This window comes from Salarias fasciatus, chromosome 2 (genome assembly GCF_902148845.1).
Source record: "Salarias fasciatus chromosome 2, fSalaFa1.1, whole genome shotgun sequence".
Taxonomy (NCBI): Eukaryota; Metazoa; Chordata; class Actinopteri; order Blenniiformes; family Blenniidae; genus Salarias; species Salarias fasciatus.
The window spans coordinates 3,353,131-3,376,206 of NC_043746.1; the positions used below are offsets into that span (position 1 = coordinate 3,353,131).

General features: G+C 55.7%; 2 protein-coding genes and 2 non-coding genes across 5 annotated transcripts; all 4 read right to left on the reverse strand.

The window, feature by feature from the left end:
- Positions 1-363: 363 nt before the first annotated feature.
- Positions 364-9,018, reverse strand: st3gal5 (ST3 beta-galactoside alpha-2,3-sialyltransferase 5). 2 transcript variants are annotated; one of them, XM_030115480.1, is made up of 8 exons: positions 8,884-9,018; positions 4,984-5,075; positions 3,279-3,399; positions 2,853-3,062; positions 1,924-2,051; positions 1,652-1,838; positions 1,414-1,572; positions 364-1,325 (listed from the first exon to the last, which is right to left on the reverse strand). In XM_030115480.1, exons 2-8 carry the CDS (start codon positions 5,013-5,015, stop codon positions 1,068-1,070), a joined length of 1,095 nt encoding a protein of 364 aa, XP_029971340.1. In that variant the 5' UTR covers positions 5,016-5,075; positions 8,884-9,018; the 3' UTR covers positions 364-1,067. The 2 variants fall into 2 exon arrangements, with proteins under 2 accessions (XP_029971340.1, XP_029971346.1); XM_030115486.1 differs by lacking the exon at positions 8,884-9,018 and adding an exon at positions 5,622-5,870.
- Positions 9,019-9,212: 194 nt separating this feature from the next.
- Positions 9,213-23,056, reverse strand: polr1a (RNA polymerase I subunit A). Its single transcript, XM_030111150.1, has 37 exons — positions 22,897-23,056; positions 21,982-22,090; positions 21,634-21,729; positions 21,385-21,534; positions 21,195-21,305; positions 21,026-21,111; positions 20,283-20,371; positions 20,086-20,166; positions 19,859-19,955; positions 19,602-19,743; positions 19,335-19,496; positions 19,127-19,249; positions 18,821-19,048; positions 18,632-18,739; positions 18,399-18,545; positions 18,116-18,307; positions 17,734-17,883; positions 17,446-17,629; positions 17,285-17,367; positions 16,111-16,269; positions 15,930-16,028; positions 15,693-15,845; positions 15,535-15,617; positions 15,301-15,466; positions 14,775-14,898; positions 14,602-14,699; positions 14,077-14,267; positions 13,826-13,993; positions 13,611-13,746; positions 12,809-12,963; positions 12,191-12,320; positions 11,863-11,964; positions 11,509-11,781; positions 11,229-11,429; positions 10,221-10,338; positions 9,958-10,122; positions 9,213-9,561 (listed from the first exon to the last, which is right to left on the reverse strand). The coding sequence occupies exons 1-37, from the start codon at positions 22,971-22,973 to the stop codon at positions 9,461-9,463; spliced, it is 5,037 nt and encodes a 1,678-aa protein (XP_029967010.1). The 5' UTR covers positions 22,974-23,056; the 3' UTR covers positions 9,213-9,460.
- Positions 13,079-13,215, reverse strand: LOC115407605 (small nucleolar RNA SNORA5). The gene has a single exon (XR_003933645.1). It is a non-coding gene; the product is annotated as a small nucleolar RNA SNORA5 (small nucleolar RNA).
- Positions 17,118-17,254, reverse strand: LOC115407612 (small nucleolar RNA SNORA5). The gene has a single exon (XR_003933646.1). It is a non-coding gene; the product is annotated as a small nucleolar RNA SNORA5 (small nucleolar RNA).
- Positions 23,057-23,076: the final 20 nt, after the last annotated feature.

Sequence of the window (23,076 nt, forward strand, 5' to 3'; positions counted from 1 at the left end):
CTCCCCCTGGCGGCGAGCTGTCTGTACTGCTTCGGCTCAGGAAACAGCATCTCTGTGACAGATCCTGAGTCAGAATTACACCTCTGCATTAGGTTTGTGTTTTATAAAACTTACTTTCATCCTCATAGATACGTCTTAACGTTGTTCCACTGAAACAACCAGGAAGCGTCGGCCTGGTCCTCTACGCTGACCTCTACGACCTCTGCGTGTGTGCCACCCTCTGCTCTGACAGAAACATTCCAGCTCACCGTTCATCTCATGCATGCTGAAAAAAAACCCGTTACGTACGAATGATCCATGAAAGCATTGAGCAGTGGCTGTTAGATATAAGAGGTAAAGACGCTCATTACAATGGAAACGAAGGGATGCAGGAAGCTTTTTATTCTTATTATTAGGATCTGAAGTATCGACACATCTTACATGCATGGAATGAGTCGCTTTTAATTTTCACATCATGAAAGGAGGTCTCCAAAAAAAACATGTAGGTCTCAAAAAACAAACATGTAGGCAATGAAATCTCTTCAACCGCATCGTAAACAGTGACAGTGACAGAGGAGCAGGTTAAAAGAGAAATAATTAACATTTCATTTGGACAAGCTAAGCACCGAGCGAAGGGAACATTTAAAAAAAGGTTCATTCACACCGGAATCATGTGAAGATCAGCTCTATAAGAGTGAAAGGCATTGCATTGTGGGTGTTTTCGTTTCAGGACAACAACATCCACGCGATTCAAACAGAAAATCATGTTTCAGTGCTCACAGAAATAAACAGCAAGCTTCAGCACACACTCCTCACACACTCCGCGGTGTGAGTGTGACGGCTGCAGTGTATTCAGAGAATACACACACTATTGCTCCCGGCTGGCGACACACACCGAGGCGGGAGTCTTCAGATGAGATGAAAACATGAGACACACTCCTGGCTGCTCCGTGGGTGAGAGTGAAGGTGAGGAGCAGCAAGCGGCTCAGTCCTCTCTTCTTCACTCCTCCTCCTCCTCCTCCTCGTTCGCGGGAGGCGAGTGTGTGGCGGTCGGACGCCCCGGCGGGGGGCGGGGGTCAGGGCTGGGGTCAGCTGGGGCAGAAGGAGCAGTGCACGCCCCCCGTCAGGTCGGTGAAGGTGCCGTCCCTCACCAGGCGGCGCAGCAGCTCAGTCTCGCGGTCCACGTTGTGCATGGTCTGCGTCAGCATGAAGCTCATGGGCAGCTGGTCGTAGTAGTGCAGCCCCGCCCCCTGCTGGGCGGGGCTGTAGCCGAAGCCCGCCAGGCTCACCTGGTCGCACAGCAGGCTGGCCAGGTTCAGGGCGGAGACGCCCAGCGTGGGCACGTTCTGCAGGGGGAGCGACAGGCGGTCAGACACCGAGCCACACACCGGGGGGCGCCGCTGCAGCGACGGGGCGGCGGGCGGCGGTCCGTACCTGGTCCCAGCCCCACAGCAGCGGCCGGGGCGGGGGGTACTCCAGCAGGTCCACCGCCACCTCCCGGATCACCCGCGGGTTCAGGAGCCTGAATCTGGACGGCTGGAGGGGGATGCGATCCGGAACCTCCTTCCAGAAGAAGAGCCAGTCCCACAGAGGCTGCGGCGGCCAAACGGCCGGCGGCGCCGCGTTAGTGAACCGACGACCACAGCCGGAATCTCCGCAGACGCTCACTCACCACCGGCAGCCCGCGGGCCATGGCGCAGATCCAGCTGATGTCCTCGCTCTTATACACCACGGCCAAGAACAGGCACTGGGGGTCGGGGTCCAACCAGTGCAGCGGCGTGCTCTCCGGGTAGCTCATCCGGTAGCTGGTTCGATTCCCGACGTCCACGCTGAACTCCCCCAGAGGGGCGCTGTTCAACCTGAGGGGCAGAGAGACGCCGAGGCGGCGCCAGTCAGGCAAGTAGGAGTGAAAAGAGCGGCGAGGCCGGCGGTCCGCCCGCTGACCTGATGACGGTGTCGAAGCGGTCCAGCAGCGAGCCCAGCTCCAAGCCCCGCAGGATGCCTCCGTTCCCCACCACCACGCAGCGCCGGCACCGGTCCGGCGCCTGCTGGGCCGAGTCCGAGGCCGGCATCTGGACACGGACGGACGTTCACAGTTAGGACTTCCTGTGCGTCACAGTGTTTAGTCCTGCTGCCCCCTGCTGTTCCCTGCTGTTCCCTGCTGCCCCCTGCTGTTCCCTGCTGCTCCCTGCTGCCCCCTGCTGCTCCCTGCTGCCCCCTGCTGCTCCCTGCTGCCCCCTGCTGCCCCCTGCTGTTCCCTGCTGCCCCCTGCTGTTCCCTGCTGTTCCCTGCTGCCCCCTGCTGCCCCCTGCTGTTCCCTGCTGCCCCCTGCTGTTCCCTGCTGTTCCCTGCTGCTCCCTGCTGCCCCCTGCTGCCCCCTGCTGCCTCCTGGTGTTTCAGCTCCAGCTCATCTGAAAGCTTCCTCTGTCAAACCGTCAGACCTCTCGTGTCCGACCTGCTCGGCTGCATTCCCGAGCTCCATCCAGACCACACGCTAACGCACGGCTGCAGAGGCTGACGGCAGAAGAACAAATCAATGTCAGCCTCAGATGACTTAAAGCCTTTGGAGCCGCTGAGCGGCTCTTCTGGTCTGGGTGGAGGATCGGAGAAACAATGAGGCCTGTGTGCCACATGTCTACAGACTCATGGGAACGCTACACGACCAGAACATCAGAGACAATAGGTGGAAGTGACCTTTAGAAAAGGCTTCTCTGTGTCTCACGACTCCACTGTTAGTCCCTGTTCTTACTGCTTGTGTGTGTGCCGCACACTTCCTGTCAGGGTTTTCACTCCACGGCGGTCTCCTCACAGGAAGAGGCTGCAGAACCCCTTCAGGACAGAGCAAAGCGAGAGAGGGGCGGGGCTTCCGTTACCAGCTGCAGCAGGCTCTGGGCTTTGGCCTGCAGGCCTCTGAAGCCAAACGGGGGCGGGTCCTGCAGGAGGTCCTCTGGGAGCTCGCTGTCCCTCCACAGGAAGGGCCGGGTGTCCCGACTGGAGGCCGGGAGTCGAGACAGCAGGGCCCGCCTGGAGCTGCCGGGGCGACACTCGCCGTCCAGGACGCCGCGCACGTGATCCTGGACGAGCTGCGGGTCGGGGGGGGAAACGACAGATGTTTGACGTAAGGTTTTCTGGAAAACCGTCCTTGAAAACCTGAGCGGGCCGGACCAGGGAGGCTCGGCCCTCCTGACCTTTAGGGCTGAACTGGAATACTGCAGTTCAATCTAATCCCTTAATCCTGCGCCGGCGCGCCACACCCAGCTTTACACACTGTTAGCATCTGCAGCCGACGGCGCTCGCACCTTCTTATAGGCCGGGTCCACGGTCGGCTTCGCCGGCTTGCTCGGCTCCGCCTCCATCCGCGGCAGGGAGACCATCCTCAGACCCAGGATCACGACCAGCACCACCACCACCCACACACACCTGCACACACACACACAGCGAGAGGAGACAGGGAAGAGGGAGTCTGGTTAGCGTCCAAACCGCCCGGCCGACCTCAGACGCCGAGACGACCGAGAGGACAGACGGCCGGCTGCTTTCATTTCTCGTCAGCGCTCTGCTCATACGGGGAAGGAGGGTCACCATGAGCTCCTGACGGCTCCCACAACTGTGTGTGTGTGTGTGTGTGTGGGTGTGTGTGCGTGTGTGTTCAGGCGTCCCCCACAATGCATCATGTCAGGACCTGCGGGCCGCGGGCAGAGGAATGTCTCTGAGGCAGCCGCGGCTGCAGAGAGGAAGCGCACGGCTCTTTACAGTGTGTGAAAGTCAACACCTGCTCAGAGCTGCAGGCGTGAAAGATCAGAGATAACTCCAAACAGGAACAACAGTGACAACCGTCTGCACACACACACGACAGAGCAGAGAGAAAACGATCTCCTGATTCATCAATTCACTGGAATTTAAATCAGACACAACGTGTCATTTCCACAAAACGCTCTGTAAATAAATAGACATTTCTGTGCTGCTATAAAAAGACAGTCAGATCCGAACGAGCCCAGACTGGCAGCGCTTCACCGGAACAGGCCTTCACAGGACTCAGGAGAATGAGGAGAGGGTGAATAAAGTCTGGTGTGGTGCACAGAAGCGTATTTATGTCAGAGGGATGGGAGAGGAAAGCCTCATCGATCCTGTGGTCAGCAGTGAGAGCTCAGCAACAGAGGGCCCATTCAGTCAAACCCTTCTCACAGTAAGTACTGGTAAAATGTGGCCACTTCTCTTTTTTTCCAAATATCTTTTATTGAGCAATTCTAATTAAATATAGATTCCCATCAAGCAGACAGGGCTCAGTTTCATTATTATTCCCACCCCTCCCAAAAAGAACACACACAACCCAAAACAAACAACAACAACATGAGCTGATGAGTTAAGTCGCTGAGCCACATTTCAGAGGTGGGTAAAGCCGAGCTCCTCTGAAGTGTGAGAATGACTTTCGTTGCTCTTTCAAGCCGTGTGAAACAAAGCGCTGCTGCGCCACGTTTAGCTTCCAGAGGCTTCAGATGTGCCGAGGCTGATAAGGACAGGTTCCCGTTTGAACACAGGCTCTGTCACTTCAGACGTCGGCCCAGAGAGGCTGAACATCTGGACGGGGAGCAGCACGGAGGAGGGCTCCCACTGAGGACACGCCGCGCCGGTGACTCTGGTCTGGATGTACGGTACGAAGCGTTCCTCTGAGCAGTGCGGCCGGTGTGAGGAAGTGGACATGTGACCACATTCAGCCCATAATGCAACCAAACACTGGACACATGCAAATAACTGCAACCTCGTTTGATCTGGATGAAACCGCGTGTCCTCTGTGTGTGTGTGTGTGTGTGTGTGTGTGTGTGTGTGTTCACCCCTCTGCCAGACAGTCAGAAGAGAGCATCCAGGGGAGAGGAAGCAGAGCGAGCAGCCGTTGTCAGGAAACGGTACGGGTCTTTGTGTGTGTGTGTGTGTGTGTGTGTGTGTGTGTGTGTGTGTGTGTGTGTGTGTGCGCTTGTGTGTGTGTGTGTGTTGCTGTGGCAACCGTACCTGTGTGAAGCCAGGCGAACGGGGAGCCTCATGTCCTCAGGTGAAGCGGACCCAGGGAGCTCCTCAGGTCTCCGGAGCAGGCCCCTCTGGACCTGAACACACACACACACACACACACACACACACCCCTCTCAGAGCACACCCAGATGACGTATCACACACCCGCTGTCACATCACAGCCACAGACATTTGGAGCGCAGCGTGTCACTGAAACATGGCTGCTATCCAGAGCCAGCGTCACCGCTCACGAATTCCCTGGAAACAGAAGTGAAATCAGACGCAGCGTCTTGATCCTGGAGGACAGCTCATGTCCACAACGCCCTCTGTAAACACACAGCAGGTCATCTCTCAAAGGCCGAGAAGGGGAAGTGTGGAATCTACACATCAGCAGGCTGCCTTCAGGTGACGGAGGGCGGAAAGAAAACCAGATTCAATCTAAAAAAAAAAGAAAAATCCCAGAGGAAACAGACTCCTCTGCTGATGCTGGCTTCCTGTGCTGCTTCAGGCTTTCAAAACAAACATCAGCCACCATGGAAAGTTTTTAATCCAGGGATGATCTCAAACACACACACACACACAGAAATGCAATCAGAGCGAGCAAACACACACTGGGATGGAGCAGTACGACTGACTTTTACCTGGACTGCATTGAGTCTTTGTGGTGAGATGAAGGAAAGTGTGTCCGGCCTGCAGACAGCATGTCTTCCACCTGTCAGCTCTTCATCTGATTAACAGCCGGTAACCATCGGTTCACCGATAAACCCTGCAGCCGTAGGGCTGAGCACACCTCGCTGCACCTCTCACACACACACACCAACTGATAAAACCACCACTGACGCCTGGCCTGGAAAAACAAACACGCTCTGCCGCAGGGGGCGGGGCTCCAACAGGTAGTCACCACTGTAGGGCTGGGCGATATGGCAAAACAAATGATCACAATTTTTTTTCCATATCATTCAATCTCGATTATAATCACGATGTTATATTGTTTTTAAACCAGTTTTAAAGCATCTACAATGAAAACTAAAACTATAGAATAGTTTAACATTTTATTAACAAACCAAGCAAATAGCAATGCAAATTAATTCATATAAACATAGAAACATATAACAACAATTTCACTTCACAGTGCAGTAAATGGAAAAAAAAAATCTAGTACCAAGATAATAAAATCTTGCGATGCACCGTTTTTTCAGTAAGAGACAAGAACTGAACGATCGTTAGTTAAAGTGTGACAGTTTACAGTCCTGAGGATTTTCGTTGCTGTAAAAGATTAAAAAACTAAAGAAGCCGCCTGGGGATAATGAAGGTGCTTTAGAACGTGAACATTACTTTCAAGTTATGACACTAAATATGCTGCTGCCATCATTAATGCTTGCATCAAATATACAAAATTTAAATAATCTAGATTGGACAGATTAGACTTAAAATGTAACAGTGCAATAATACAAAAAAAAATAGACAAAAGTAATCATGCATGTGATCGTTTTTCTCCTCTTAGAATGGTGCTCGGACGGTGCAGTGGCCTGAACAGACGACACTGGCTACATCTCTGTGCACAACTTCACCACTTCCTGAACTTCAGGAGGCTCCTTGTTTCCTGTCTTTCATGATAGGATGAGCTGATTAATGCAGGTGTGTCTGACCATGACTGTTGTTCTGACAGAGGTCAGGGATACCTGGATAAATCAGCTCGTCCTATCATGAAAGACAGGAAACAAGGAGCCTCCTGAAGTTCAGGAAGTGGTGAAGTTGTGCATAGAGTCCGTAACCCCAGGAGATCCTCATTCAAACCGCGGCGCACAGACGACGCCATGACTGCATTTGCACTTCATGCCACTAGGTGTGCTGTTTGCATGTTCAACCTTATTTTACACAGACACCACAGAAGAAGAAGGGCTGCAGCGCTGCAGGCTCTCTGCATGTTGTTAGAAGAAGAGTGTGAGCCGGCAAGACGTGGTGATATGTTCAGTGATGCGATGCACCGAGAAGAACTGAAGGATCGTTAGTTAAACTGGATCACCAGTAGTTCCTGGACTCAACACCAGACTCCTTGCGGATCGGTGAGCTAGCAGCGGAGCGGGTGGAGCAGCCTGTCCTGTCAGCAGCAGCCTCTTCTTCAGAGCATAACGCCGAGGCATGGCTGACTTCCTCTGCTTCGCTGCCCTCGGCTCCACTCAGCTCCATCTGTTTACTTCTCAGACAGCTTACAGGCGGAAGTTGAGCAGGAAAAAGATATTTCTGCCATGTCTGATCGAGTAATTGTGCTCACAGCTGATCACCGTGATCGACTGGAAATTAATCGTGATCATCATATAATCGCCCAGGCCTACACCACTGCAGCCGTGACCTCTGAACCCCGGCCTCCGGCAGCCGTCCCCTCAGTGGACTGGTTGTGTTCCATGAGGAGGAAACCAGACCTGTGCAGTTCGCGCGTGTGTGAGTTTGAGATTCAAGCAGTCTGGGTAGAGCGCGACACACACCTGGCCGGTGTGTGTCACGACCATGCTGCCAGCACCGTTCACCTGCTGCCGCAGCAACAAGCGGGACCGCCGCTGCTGAGTGTGGCCGGTTTCACCGCCGCCGCAGAGCTCACAGCGGGATGCAAAGTCAGAAAACACAGAAAACACACCAACAACGAGCACGGCTCAAAACCTCAAGTTCCGCCTGGATAAAAATACGGCAGCGGTTTATGCTGTTTCCAAAGATAGTTTGGGGCAAAACAAAACAAAAAAACAACTAAATGACTGCCACGGTGCAGCCTTTCGCTCCACGTCGCAGCTGTGCAGGAAGTTCAAACTGAGCTGTGGCAGAAACCGGCGGGCCGCTGCAAACACAGCTCTGCAAGCCAGGCTCTCCATCTGAAGACTCGGAGCTCCGAGGGCTCACAGAGGGCTTTACTGTCATTCCATCATCATGTAGCAAAATTAAAGTCCTGTTAACAAGTTATTGGCTGCAGTTTTAGATATACTGGTCATAAAAGCACCACCCTGCACTTTACACCAGTGAGGTGTGTGTAATGACCGTCTTGGAGATAAGAGAGGCTCAGCCAGTGGCGCAGCATTCCTCCCGACAGGCCCCGCTCCGGGGCTCCGCTCTGCGGGCTCTGCTCAGTCTGAGGCCGCGTGGAACCGGAGAACCTTGATTTACAGTTACAGGCTGGAGGAATACCGTTTACACCACAAACACACACACACACACACACACACTCCACAGTGAACTGCCACATCTCAGCTCTGCTTCATAAGCTATTAACCTTCCATTAATAATACATTTATTTTTCCTCCTTCGTTTAAATCTTATTTTTTTTCGTTTGTACCATCCTGTACATTATTAATTCCACCATGAAATCTCCAGTGTTTTTCAGCCTCTGCGCTGTTTTTGCTCGTTTCTTCCACTTTTTCCGCACTGAGCAATAAAAAAAAAGGCTCCAGGTAAGTGAGGCAGTAAATAAATCTGTCCAGCATGTATTCATCTGCATTAAAAGCTTTCCACACACTGAACTGTTGTGCTAAAAAACGATCGAATCGTGATAATTCAGAGCTTTTAACGGAGCCGTTCGCGCCGCGTTAACGGATCACTGCTAAAGATTAGCACGGCTATCTCACATAAAGGGAGTGGAGATAAAAGGTAATAATTCATGTCATACCGAGCAGAAAGGAGGCTTTCGGCACACGGAACCGTCGTGTCTGAAAACGTGAACAGATATCCGTAAAAAGCCCCGGAGCGGAGCGGAGCGGGAACCGGGCTGAGTGTCGCTGTGACCCCGCACCGGGGGGAGGCTGCTCCCGCTCCGCCGCGGACCGTTATCACCTCCCGGTCGCTCCTCTCCGGGACGGCGGCCCGGCCCGGCCCTCCCCTCCCCGTCCTGCCCTCTCCGCGTGCGGGTCGGTTACTCACTCTCCCCCGGAGAGCCGCCGTCCCGGCTGAAGCGTCCCGGAGCGGCCGGCGGGGCCGAGAAGAGCCGTCAGTTCGGCGTCGAAGCGGCGGCGGAGCGGAGCAGCTTCATCCTCAGCCTCCACCGACCGACTGCACGGGCCAATCAGAGGCCGCGGACCCGCGACCCACATCCGGTTTCACAACAAAACGACTTCCGGTCACTAAACCGCAATATGACAGAAGGACTTCCGGCCGAGAAACCACATCAGAAGCCAGAGCCGCTGCAGCAGTTCTGCTTCAGCGTCCGGCCGCCTCCAGGAGCTGCTCTGCCTCCGGGGCCTCAGCGGCGGAATCAGCTCAACAGACACACGTTTTCACTTTTTATTATTAAATACAAAGCACACCATTTGTGTTTTTTTCTTTTCTTTGGGAAACACATTAAACATCCTTCCATGCTATGATACAGAGACTGCCCATATTTCACTCCTGCCCAGTAAAACTGCAGTAAAGCGGCGTGTATCCCCGTCCTCGGCGGCGAGCGCAGCCGCCTCGTCACATGACTGAGTGAAACCACCACGGCGGCTGGCTGAGTAATCAGTTACTGCAGAGGCTGCTTCAGCTCGAACAGCCCGGTCCCACCTCGAACCACCTTCCCCACCACGAGGCAGGCGGACGGGGACGTCAGCCGGTCACATGACCCTGAAACAGAAAGGCGTCTCCGTGAGCTGAAGGTCACATTTCAACCGCAGGAAGTGATCTGCATCGGGTTTCCCACCGCGCAGCAGGCGCCATTAACCAGAGTGACGACGACGGGCATGAGACCGGCCACACTCGGCAAGTGAAGGCTTGAGAGGCAAGACTTTCAGCCATTGTCAAATATTAACTGGCAAATAATGTAATAAAATAATACCATTCTTTAAATATTCAACCTCTACAGTCTTATTTCAGGAGTGGATTTGGTGATTATATTTCTGACATTCTTACACCTTTTCTGAAATCTTCTGGGCGACAGATGGACCAGTTTTCCAAACTTTCTTGTCTAAATGAACCGTTTGCCCTGTGTGTGTGTGTGTGTGTGTGTGCGCGCGCGCTCACCCAGCATGGTGGCGTCTTTGAGAAACTTGTAGCTCGTCTCAAAGGTCATCTGCTGCAGGGGGGAGGAGTTGGACCTCATGGCGTGGCGGTTCAGGGGCTTGTACACGCCTTCGAAGCACATGTAGTCCGCCACCAGCGACAGATGCCTGGGATCCACCTCGATGCCTGGAAACACACACACACACACACACACACGGAAACACACTCCAATGGAGCAAGGTTTCGGACGGCAGAGCTGCGTCTCGGCGTGTGTGTGGAAGTACCGTAGACGGCGAAGACGTCCTTGATCTCCTTCTCGATGACTTTCAGAGCCACCTCGATGCCGTACGTGCTCGCCATGACGTGCACCTCGTTGGAGTACAGCCGGTTGACGTCGAAGATCTGCGGCAACAGAAAGACGCAGGGATGAAACTCTTCTGATGAAAGAATGAAGTGCAGGGCCGCCCTGCCCAGGCTGCCGAGGGATTTCATTTTTGAGGAAATGGCTGAACGGAGACGAGCGGTTCTGTCTGTCGAAGAAGCAACAGAAATAAGAACAAGCGGAGCAGCAGCATGGAGGACAAGAGCAGCCGCAGGAGGCTCTGATGGAGTCCGGGCGCGAACAGGTGCCGATCGGAGCCGACGTGCCAAACGGCGGGCGGCTGCAGGAGGAGCTCCTCGCTCCCACGGCGCATGTTTTCGCCACAAAAGTTACCGTAAATCGGTCAATTGGAAGTATTATACCGAAGTTTGCTAGAAAACGTCGTCAGCAGGAATAAAGCAATGAACATATTTCATGTATTTTAGTCAAATAAAGTCTGAACTTTGACCAGAAAGCAGCTGCGTAACGTGGAGCGACGTCTGGTGGAAAGACGCCGAGGGTTGCTCTCTCGAACAAGCAGGATGTTCTCTACCGACGCCTCAGCGGCGAACCCGGATTCTACAGGGTCCGGGTTCCATCTCCTCCTCAGAACGTCGACATGCGGGACAAAAGTTCCGCTTTGTTTCCACTTATATGCATTAAGGTGGTGAACCCAGCATTTTGAAAACAGCCAAGCACCCTGTTGTCATGGCAACGCGTCGGGTTTTAACAAAACAGATCGTTTGGAAATTTCAGTGAATAATTTGACTTTGGGAGGAAGGAGAGCGTCTCTGCGTCACAACGCGGCGACTAGCGTGTCATCTTCTATGATCAGGGTGTCTCGGTGTTGTATGTCTACGCTCAGTCAGCTGAGAAGCTGCCTCCTGATTGGCTGCTACCCCCCGCCCCCCCCCCCCCACCCCGGTCGTACGTCGCTGTGTTTGAAGATCTCCTGCATGTTGATGCCCTCGGTGTTGAGCAGCGTCTCCTTCTCGCCGCCCCTCCCGGCGGCCTCGCTCAGCAGGCAGCGCGTCAGGCCTTTGGTCTCCATGACGACGGCGTTCTGGGCCAGCGAGGACAGCACGGAGGTCAGGTCGAAGTGCACCTTGCTGACCGGCAGCACCATGTCCACCTGCGGGGGGAGGGGCGGGGGACTGTATGAGCGAGGACCTCGGGCTTTCGCAGAGGTCACAGGTGGGCGGCGGCCTGACCTCACACCACAGCTCGTGCTGCTGGTCGAAGCGGTAGCTCTCGATGGCCGGGTGCGAGTCCAGCACGGCGTTGACCCTGGTCTGGATCCAGGACTGGCCCGGCTCCTCCGGCCCGGCACGCTGGCTGCTCTTCACCGGAGCCTCTCCCTTCGCCGCCGCCGCCTCCTCCTCCTCTGGAGAGTTGGGCTCCGCCCCCTCCTCTCCCTCCGCCTCCTCCTCCCGCTGATCGTCTTCGTCGTCGCCCTCCGCCTCCTCCTCGCTCTCGTAGTCCACCTGAGGAAGGCAGCGCAGGTCTGAGACCGACGGGGCTCACGGGGCGGGGCGGGCTGCAGTGGGCGGGGTTTAGGGCGCCACCTCCTCCTCCTGCTTGTCCTTCCTCTTGGCGTCCGACGCGTCGGCGTCTCCTTCGTTGGCCTGATCGTCCACGATCTGTCTCTCCTGCTCCGCGTCGTCGTCCTGCAGGGGGCGTCACAGAGGATCGGTACAATCAGTACAATCCCACAGCCCGGCGGGAAACACGGCGGCGGGTAACACGGCGGCAGGAAAACACGGTGGCGGGAAAAAACGGCGGCGGGAAAACACGGCGGCGGGTAACACGGCGGCTGCGGTCAGTGAAAACGCTTTGCTTTGAGGTTTTGGCTTGGAAACATGGCAGTGCGATCGGGGCCGGAGGTAACCCGACCTGGTCCGAGTTTGCCGCCCCATCGCCGCCGTCGTCCTTGTCCCGGGGCACGGCCTTCCTGGTTTCCACGGCGATGGACGCCAGCTTGGCCGAGCGCTTCTTGATGGCCTCGAGGAGGAGACGGAAGAACCTGAGGAGCAGAACAGGAAGTGTGAACGTCTTGGTTTCAGACACACACACACACACACACACACACACACACACACACACACACACACACACACACACACACACACACACAGTCTTGTATTTCTATCCTTGTGGGGACCGTCCATTGACTCCCATTCATGTCTAGCCCCTAACCCTGACCCTAACCCTAACCCACACCACAACAAAGCCTAACCCTAAAGAAATGTTTTTGCACTTTTACTTTTTTCAGTAACAACAACATGGTCAAGAAAACACTGTTTCTCCTACTTAGGACCGGAAAAAGGTCCCACAAGGCACGTCGTTCCACGTTTTGCTATCCTTGTGGGGACATTTGGCCCCGACAAGGATAGAAATACAAGAACACACACACACACACACACACACACACACACACACACACACACACACACACACACACACACACACACACACACACACACACACACACACACACACACACTCACACACCTGGTCTCCATGTAGTGCAGGATCTCGGTGGGCGTCAGCAGCTTGTCCTCGCTGTACCGCGCAGGAGGCAGGAAGTGGAAGGTGACTTTGAAAACTCGCAGCTTCTGGTATTTTTCCAACCGCAGGGTCTCGACCACGTCCACCTTCTGCAGCACCTACACACACACACACACACACACACACACACACACACATGCACATGATAAAAGTTGAGAAGCTCCAGCAGCAGCTCTCCTCCTGGACCTGAAGTGTGTGTGTGTGTGTGTGTGTGTGTGTGTGCAGTCCAGACTCATCCCCGGCGGCCATGTTGTCTGGCCGCGGGGCCCATGAGCTGCTCCGTCACTGTGGCAGCCGTTCGGGCCGGCGGCGTCCACGGAGGAGGACGCGCCGAATTTGACGGAGCTGCAGACGACCGGTGTGACATGAAGACACTTTTCCCAGCAGCCCGCCTGCTCTGGGAGTCTCCACACGTCGAACCCAGCACTTCAGCCTCGCTCGGGAGGAGATCGATACCCGTCCTCTATCGGCAGCGTGCACGGCCGTCCTCTGAACGCTACAGGGACTGTGCACGTGACTCGGGAAGCGCCCCGATTTGTGTATTTCACACCACAAACAACATGAACCAACAGAAAAACCGAACTTTTAGAGGAAACATTCAGTGATGAATCAGGAAAAGAGGGCCTGGACTCTGGGCTCTGAGCACTCCAAACTCCTCCCACACATGGAAACAGAAGAGGACGTTCAAGACTGTGGCAAAACAGAAACAGAAAGAAAAAAGAAGAGGCGACGGGGTTGGGCGTACCTCGGCCAGACAGACCCTGCTGAGCTTCTTGCGCAGCATCTTGGCCTTCTTCAGGGCCCGCCTGGTCCCCAGCACCGGGACGCTCATCATGGGGGTCTTGATGTTGGAGCTGGCCACCATCAGGATCTCCCGCAGCCTGAGACGGGACGGGCGCCACAGGGTGAGACCCGCAAACATCCCGGCGTCTGAACGGCGGGCGGAGGAGGGGGCATTACCGGGGGATTCCCAGGGTGACGTTCATCTCCCCCCTGCCGGCGAAGTGGAAGGTGTTGAGGGTCATCTGCGTGGACGGCTCGCCGATGGACTGGGCGGCCAGCAGCCCCACCGCCTCGCCGGGGTCGCACAGCGAGCGCTGCCACTTGTAGAGCAGCAGCTGGCGGAGGCTGGCGGCGGAGCAGAGCGGCGGCGGGTCAGTGAGGAACCATCACCAGACGGCGGGGGGGGGGGGGGGGGACGACAGCAGTACCTGTCAGCGTCCACGCCGCCGGCGCCCCGGCTCTCCAGGTACGTCTCGGCGATGTGGTGGAAGTTCTCCGACACGGAGCCGAAGCAGACGTCGGGCCTGAACAGGCCCAGCGCCGGCTCGGGGCAGCGCGCCGTCTTGCGGATGTACTTGGACTTGGTGTGCTGGTCCAGGGCGTGCCACTGCTGGGTGAGCTGGGGGAGCAGAGGCGGAGTCAGGCCACGCCCACACCGCGCTGCGCCACACCGCGCTGCGCCACACCGCGCCGCGCCACACCACGCCGTGCCATGCCACACCACACCACGCCTCGCAGCAGCACGCTGCACCACACCACACCGCGCCAGAAATATGTGCAGAAATATTTCTGATGAAGTTTAGACCCCAGGAAGAAGAGCAAAACAAACCACACCATGCCACGCCACACCACACCATACCGCGCCGCGCCACGCCACGCCGCACCACACCACGCTACACCACACCACGCCACACCACACCACGCCGCACAATGCCACACCACGCCATCCCTACCTCCAGCGCCGCAGGGTGGCGTCCGGACAGCGTTTGCTCCGCGGCCGACGCTGCCTTCAGTTTGGCCAGCTTCTTCTGGGAGTAGAGCAGGAAGGCTCCTGAGTGGAGAGACCGGTTCCACACTCAGCAACAGGAAGACAGAGCTGACAGAGGACAGACGGTCTGAGTCCAACCTCTCCGAGGACTCCCGGTCTCCCGCCTGGCCCTCCAGCGCCGCACGGCCTCGAAGTGCTCGGAGGCGGTCTGACAGTCCAGCCGGGCCAGGACCTGGTCCAGGCCCTGAGACCTCTGGATGACCTGGAGGAGCAGGTCACGGTCAGAGAGCCGCTCTGGGCTGAAGGACTGGGGGTCGGGGCTGGGGTCAGGTCTGGAGTCAGGACCAGGGTCGGGTCTGGGGTCGGGTCTGGGGTCAGGACCGGGGTCAGGTCTGGGGTCGGGTCTGGGGTCGGGTCTGGGGTCGGGTCTGGGGTCGGGTCTGGGGTCGGGTCTGGGGTCAGGACCGGGGTCAGGTCTGGGGTCGGGTCTGGGGTCGGGTCTGGGGTCGGGTCTGGGGTCGGGTCTGGGGTCGGGTCTGGGGTCAGGACCGGGGTCGGGTCTGGGGTCAGGTCTGGGGTCGGGACCGGGGTCGGGTCTGGGGTCAGGTCTGGGGTCGGGTCTGGGGTCAGGTCTGGGGTCGGGTCAGCTGTCCTGCAGCGATACCTGGTAGTTGTCCTGGAGGAAGGGGAACTGTCGGGGCTGCAGGAACTGGGTCTTGGGGACGTCCAGGCCGTCCTCGCCGTACAGGAACTGCACCACGGAGCCGTCGCTGTCCCGCACCGTCAGGTCGTACTGGACCACCAGGCCCTCCAGGTGTTTGATGATGCACCTGCCACAGAGCGGCCCTCCGTTAAAAACCGTTTTCGCTCTCGGCAGCGCGTCGCCGGGCCGCTCTACCTCTGCAGGTATCCCGATCTGGAGGTCTTCACCGCCGTGTCCACCAGCCCCTCTCGTCCGGCCATGCAGTGGAAGAAGAACTCCTGGGGACCAGACCAGACAGGAAGTCAGCCCCAGCTGCCTGCTGCTCCAGCGCCGTCGGGCCCCCCGCTGCGCACCTGAGGCTTGATGCCGGTCAGGAACCTCCCGGACACGAAGCCGCCGGCGCCGGGCGACGGGTCGTACGGCTGGAAGCAGGGCAGGAACTTCCCGGACGGCATGAGAGGAGGCCGGCGGCCCTCCAGCTCGATCTGGCCCAGCAGGCAGGAGATCTGCACCGGGGAGAGCGGCGGTCAGGGGGGGAGGGGGATCTGGACCTGTGGGGCGAGCGAGGGCGGCGGAGCCGGGTTCTGCACCTGCATGGTGTTCACCGTAGATCCCTTGGCTCCGGACTGGACCATCAGCTGCAGGTTGTTGTCTGGGAACGACGTGTGCAGACCGGCCGGCATGCAGACCTGCAGAGACCCGGACCCGGACCCAGACCGTCTGAGCGCCGCTCCCCCTCCAGGCAGCGCCGCCACTGACCCGCTCTCTCACCTTGTTGATGTCGTTGTTCACCTGGTTGGCCACTTCTTTGAACTTGTGGTCGGCCAGAGTGAAATCCCTCTGGTCCGGGTTGAGGTGAGCGTCCTGCCAGCGGCCCTGCGCCTCAGCTTGACCCACGTTGGACGGCAGATTGAAGGCAGCCTGAAGGGCCTGAGGATCAATCAAAGGATTGATATCACGATCATCTTTATCTCTGCTGAACAGGAGCAGAATCGGAATAATGACGATATGCTGCCCCCTGCTGGTCATTTACAGGAACTACTCTCTAATGAAGGACAGGAATTTAATTAATAAATATCACACCAAGATATTTAGAGTTAGATTATTCAGATTCTATGATCTTATTGGCACATTTCCTTCTGTCCTCTAATCTAAGGGACGATTAGTGATCAAGTCAAGTCGAACAGATCAGTTACAGCAGCCCCAAAAGAATCCCAAAACGCTACAAAAGAATCCCAAAACGCTACAAAAGAATCCCAAAACGCTAGAAAATAATGCCAAAAATATACAAAATAATCCCAAAATGCTACAAAATAACCATAAAGATACAAAATAATCCCGACAAGATACAAATAATCCCAAAAAGATGCTAAATAATCCCAAAATGTTACAAAATAATTCTCAAAAGCCACAAAACAACCAAAAAAAGATAAAAAATAATCCCTAAAACATACAGAATAATCCAAAAAAGAGACAAATCAAACAAGAAAAAATATCAATCAATCACAAAATTATGAAAGAAGTAACTCAAAAGTCATAAAATGTGTTTTGTATTTGACTTTGGAGTTTGAGTGTACTTTCTGCTTCATAATTTGAACTGTTCTGGTCAAGTTTTGAAGTTTTTATCTTAAAATATTGAAGTTTCATTAAATTTCAATGTTTCATTAATCTGTACATTTTAGATCTGGAGCTACTTTGACCTGCATTATAAATAAAGTGATTATTAGTCAGAGTTAATGCTGACACTTCAGCATCAACCCCCCTGTGTGTGTGTGTGTGTGTGTGTGCAGTCCAGACTCATCCCCGGCGGCCATGTTGTCTGGCCGCGGGGCCCATGAGCTGCTCCGTCACTGTGGCGGCCGTTCGGGCCGGCGGCGTCCACGGAGGAGGACGCGCCGAATTTGACGAGGCCGCCGCCGCCGTTTGAGGAGCGACTCCCACTGACCTGGGAGCCGACCTTCAGGGACTCCTGGATGATCTTCCTCCTCCGCTTGTTGGCGCCCGGTTTCACCAGGATGTCCTCCACTCCTGGAAGAAGACGGCGGGACCGTTCACACCCTCCAGCGCGCTGGTGTGTGTGTGTGTGTGTGTGTGTGTGTGCCGTACCCAGCGTGAAGCCTCTGTAGAGCTGCAGGTAGGCGGTGAAGAGGCGGGCCAGGCAGCTGAGCAGCTTGCCGCTGGTCTCGCCGCCGTACAGCTCGTAGCAGCAGTGGACCAGGCCGTAGGCCGACGAGCCGTAGTGCGCCTTGTCCAGGACGCCCAGCAGCAGCTCGCCCTGCCGGATCAGCACCTGGGGGCGGGGCCAGGGCTGTTAGGCCACGCCCCCGCATCCACAGCAGAGTGTGTGTGTGTGTGTGTGTGTGTGTGTGTGTGTGTGTGTGCGCGCGCACAGACCTGAGAGTCGCACATGCTCTCTGGGGAGTACCCGGGCGCGGCTCGCGGCCGCTCCTGGATCCACGCCTTCCCCGGGATTTTGGATTTTCCCACCAGGTTGAGGGGAACCGCTCCGTCTGGGATGATGTTCAGCAGCAGGGTGGACACCAGCTGCAACACACACACACACACACACACACACACACACACACACACACACACACACACACACACAGACACACACACAGACACACACACAGTCTTGACAATGTCTGCTGCCTTTTACTTATTTGAAAATCACCTCTGATAACCCAGCTGATCAGCGCCTCGATGACCCCGGCCCCCTGCCGTACCCGGTGCCCTGTCGTACCCCCCCTCCTGTACCCGCCCCTCCCCCCCGTACCTGCTTTCCGGTCCACAGCCTCTGGGGCTTGAGCAGGGCGGGAGGCAGGAGCCGGACCCGGCCCGGCCGGTCGGTCAGTCCTCGGTACAGCAGCTCCGTGTACTGGTCTCTGGACAGGAAGCAGTCCCGGATGGTCATCCTGGTCCCGGACACCATGTGGTCCTGGATCAGACCCGCCAGGGGCTTCCCGTCCTGGGGAGGAGGAACAGCTCCTTTGAGTCCTGACCTCCACTCCTGACCGACTGCGGCGGGACGCGTCAGGACTGAGAGGCGTGGAGCGGACCTTGGGGACGAGGTACTGCCTGTCGGTGCTGACCAGCGTGTAGGCCTCGGCCCGGCCCAGCTCGCTCTGGGGGAAGTGGGCGTTCATCTCGTCCCCGTCGAAGTCGGCGTTGTACGCCTTGCAGTTGGCGTAGTGGAGCCTCAGCACCTGCAGCAGCCGGCGGGAAGCGGTCAGGGAACGCTTCCCGCTGGTATCAGGGGGGTCGGGGGGGTTGGGGGGGTCAGGGGTCAGACCTTCTCTCCCGGGAGGATGCGGGCGCAGTGGGCCTGGATGGAGGGCCGGTGCAGCGTCGGCTGTCTGTTCAGCAGCATCACGTCTCCGTTCTTGATGTGGCGGTTCACCTGGAGGACAGGAAGCCTTCAGAACGGCGCCGCCCCCCCCCCATCCCCTCCCCGTCCCCCAAACCGTCGCATCGGACTCACGATCTTCATGGGCATCTTGTGCGGGCCCGGGGACGGCGTCAGCAGCTCCTTGGCCACCGCCGCCCTCTGCGCGGCGTCGGCGGCCGACAGGACGGTCCTCCGGCCGTCCTCGCTGATCACGGCGGCGGCGCCCGGGTGCACGTTGGGCCCGTTGATGACGGCCTGGCGCAGCTCCTTCACGTTCCACGGCGTGACGGGCTGAGGGTAAGTCAGCTTGGTGGCGAACACCTGAACACGGGAGGGGGAGGGGGGTCTGGGTTAGACCGGATCACACGTCCAGCTGCCTGCTCTGCTGAAGTGGTGTACCATGGGAATCCCGATCTCGTTGACGCCGATGTACATGTCGGGGCAGATGACGGAGCGGGCGGCGTGGTCCACTCGCTTCCCCATCATGTGCTTCCGGAACAGGCCGTCCTTCTTCTCCAGGACCTGTCAGCACAGAGGCAGGTCAAACACGTCCCGGGGCCGGGGGCGGGGCCGGGGGCGGGGCTGGGGGCGGGGCCGGGACCCCCACCTGTCTGATCCCGGGGAATTTCTCCGTCATCACTTTGTCCATCTCGCTGTCGAACACGATGTTGACGTGGCTCTGCAGGCGGACCCACATGTTGTACAGCTTGTCCTGCAGCGTCTGGCCGGGGATCCCCACCAGGAAGGTCTGGTCGCTCTGCTCTGGACTCTGGGGGGGACGGGGGGACGGGGGGGACGGGGGGGACGGGGGACAGGACAGCTCTCAGTACCGGCTTCATGGCGGCGGGTCCTGCCGCCGGCCCTGCTCCCTCACCCCTTCCTCCGGGGCGAGCTTCTCCCCCGCCATCAGAGCCAGAAGCTTCCGGATGACGGCGCAGTCCTTCATGGCCGCCTGCATGTTGACCGTCTGCCCGTTGGTAAACATCTGGTCCCCGAGCCGGTTGATTGGACGATACCTGTTGGTTCAACGTCTTCAAAATCTGCAGCAAGACTGGGCTTTCTGGACGTTTGGAGTGTGTAGTGTGTGTGTAGTGTGGGTGTGTAGTGTGAGTGTGTATTCATGAAGAGGACCTGCAGGGGGGGACGACCAGCAGCTCCAGGAAGAAGAGGTCCGGACGGAAGCCGCCTCCCTCCTGCAGCCCCGAGAACAGAGTCTTCAGGAAGAAACCTGGAAACGTCCAACAAGCAGAGCTCCGAGTGACGGACAGTCCGTGTTCAGCTCAGCAGATACTGGTGAACCATCTGGAGTCGATCGACCGATCGACCGATCAACTGATCTGAAGTCTGCGGGGTCCCACCTTCCTTCTCCCACAGGGCGCCGATGTGCTCCCGGGCCGTGCTGGCCGTCATGTAGACTCTGCGTCCGGCCACCAGCTCTCCTGAGAGGACGACAGGGGGGGTGTTACTGTAGAGGGGGGTTCCTGGAACCTGCTCCTCAGGTGTGTGTGTGTGTGTGTGTGTGTGTGTGTGTGTGTGCGTGCCGCACGGCGCTCACCGTCGGCCGCCGGAGTCGGCTGAACGCCGGAGGGCATCGTGACGATCAGCTTGCTGTTGTGCTCACGGCGCACCGTGGACTTGCTGCATCTGCACACACACACACACACACACACACACACACACACACACACACACACACACACACACACACACACTTTTTTTATTTTTAAATACTCTTACTTGTTTACTACATTCCAGTCAATGAGGTGTTTTCTGCACATTTAAATGTATTTTAAAGGAAAAGACACAAAAACACCAGAGCAGCCAGAACAAAGGCGCAGCTCTGATGCTACAAATCATCATTTGAAACATTCCTGCTACAATGTTTTGGTTTTATTTTTTGTTTTTTTTATTATCTATTAATGTATTTTTTCAGTTTGAGCATATTCTGTCTTCACATGCACGGAAATTAAATCACTAAAACATTGAGTGCACAAATCAAAAACTCTGTTCTATACATATACAGTATGTCATTTAATGAGTAATGCAATTTGTAATTTAAAGAGGACTATTTTGTTATTTAAAATCACATTTTTTTTTCCATTTTTTTTAATCAAATCTTTTTAAATCAGCTATTAAATTAGTGTATTTTATACACGGCAGTGAAAAACTGCAATTCCAAAATCATCTGGCTGTATTTTTCTGGAAATGCTACATGTTGTTTGTGTTTATTCCCTGTTCTGCTCACACCGTGCACGTTTACACACTGGCTGCTGGCTGCCTGATGGTCTCTTCACTCACCTGCAGTGAGGACACCTCCGGGACTTCATCTGGATCTTCCAGAAGTCACCGATCAAACTGCTCTTCTTCTCCACCAAGTGTTTGATCTGAGACACACACACACACACTCAGATTAAAGTTGTCTGAAATGTACCAGAGTGTGTGTGTGTGTGTGTGTGTGTGTCCTCACGGGTTTGATGTTGTCTGAAGCTTGTGCTTCAGCGCCGACGACGCCGTCGGTGAACTGCTTCAGCGCCAGCTGGATGTCGTCCGCTGTGGCTTTAGGGTTCTCGTCCAGGTACTGAGGGGAAACACACCCGGGTTAAAGGACTCGGCGGAACCCGCTCCCTGCTCTCGGCCCCCCCGACGCCGGGACCCACCTGGCTGAGAACCTGCTCGGCCTCGTACACCTCCCGCATGGCGCCGTGGTCCAGCAGCCGCAGCTGGCTGAGCAGCAGGTGGACGGCGGCTCGGGGACACGTCAGCTGGTGGCAGGCCAGGCACGAGCCGCGGACCAGCAGGTAGAGTTTCTGAAGGACCAGAGCAGACCTTCACCTTCACCAGCTCCCCCACACGCCACCTGCAATGTGTGTGTGTGTGTGTGTGTGTGTGTGAGAGACGATGCTCACGTCAAAGAAGAGCGGGTTGTACACTGGCAGCGGGAGGTCGACGTGACCCAGGTGACCCGGGCAGTTGTTGAAATCCTGAGAGCAGGTCGAACACACCTGGCAGGTAACCATGGAAGAGGATTAAACTCCAGACATCCAGCAGGTCCGGCTGCACCAATACTGGAGGAAATACACTAAATTTTGTCGTTTCTTGCTCCGCTTGTGGAGATTCCAGCATCAGAGCTTCCTCACTACTCAGTTTGAGTAAACACAACCTGCTGCTGCATCAGCAGCAGCATCCTGGGAAAGGGTCGCACGGGACAGACACACAACGGGCTGTGAAGGAGTGTGTGTGTGTTCTGAATGCACCTCTTTGGAGTCAGGGGGTCCCAGGGCCAGATCGTAGAGGCTGTTTGGAGCCACATTGCCCACGCCGTCCAGGAACCTGGGGTTAGTGATCGCTTTCACACTCAGCTTCCTGAAGAAGAGACCGAAAAAGGAGAAAAACCAGGAAGTTCCACTGGATTTTCAGACATCCTGAAGCCACTTCATGACTGCAGAGAACAACAATCCCTTTACCGTGATCAGTCTCTAACTCCGGATTTACAGACCACTTGGAGAAATATTACAATCATCTATTAAAGAAAAGTTTCCCTCTATCACTCATGCTTGAAACAGAGAATTGTATCTGTATTTACCTGGCTCCTCAAACTGATAGAAACCTAATATTATGGATGATCATCAGCGACATATGACTGAAAGGGAAACTACACCAGGAGAGACTAACAAAGAGTAGAGTATAAAAAGAGGAAGGAAGCTAAAGTTTGGATCCAGGTTGGACTTTGTGTCAGTATCCACTGTGCCAAATCTTTACACAAATTCAGTGCAGGATGAAGTAAAACACAGTGAATAAGCATGAAGCTTTGGAAACATTACCAGGAGGGAATGTTAGAGGTACAGATTGCTATTACAACATATTAATAGATTATATCCCAACATTACCATCGAATTAGGTTATGTTTGCATTTTAAATTCTGTCAGTTTCACTGGAATTGTTCAAATAACATTCTCCTGAAAGTTTGTTTCTAGTTCCTCGTGGTGCATGATGGTCAGTAATTGATCTCATCTAAAGTAAACAGAGGATTATTATCGTGTTCGAAGCAACTTTAGTGAACACGCAGATCAGAATAGGGACAATAACTTCGAACTAAGTGTGTCTCTAAACTTCAGTACACGTTGTTTTCATGTTTAGCATGTAGCCCAGCGAACTCAGGTCGTTCTCACCTGATCTCCTCGGCTGAGTACATCCCAAACGACATGCCCTCCAAGCGCCGCCATGGTACGTCTTTTCTGAACAACATCTTGAACAATGATTGTCACTTTACCGAGTTTATTTCTGATTTTAACTCATGTCGCTGAAGGCTAACCACACTGTCTGCAGCGCCTCCTGGATCACACGTGGGA

Excerpts from the sequence above, each read along its gene's own strand:
- st3gal5 (XM_030115480.1), bottom strand. The coding sequence starts at position 5,015 with ATGAGGCTCCCCGTTCGCCTGGCTTCACACAG. Across the intron at positions 2,052-2,852 it reads CCCAGAGCCTGCTGCAGCTG|ATGCCGGCCTCGGACTCGGC; the intron begins GTAACGGAAGCC and ends GTCCGTGTCCAG. Across the intron at positions 1,573-1,651 it reads TGGCCCGCGGGCTGCCGGTG|CCTCTGTGGGACTGGCTCTT; the intron begins GTGAGTGAGCGT and ends TGGCCGCCGCAG.
- polr1a (XM_030111150.1), bottom strand. The coding sequence starts at position 22,973 with ATGTTGTTCAGAAAAGACGTACCATGGCGGCGCTTGGAGGGCATGTCG. Across the intron at positions 21,535-21,633 it reads ACAACCCGCTCTTCTTTGAC|AAACTCTACCTGCTGGTCCG; the intron begins GTGAGCATCGTC and ends CTGGTCCTTCAG. Across the intron at positions 10,123-10,220 it reads GGACGTCTTCGCCGTCTACG|GCATCGAGGTGGATCCCAGG; the intron begins GTACTTCCACAC and ends GTGTGTTTCCAG.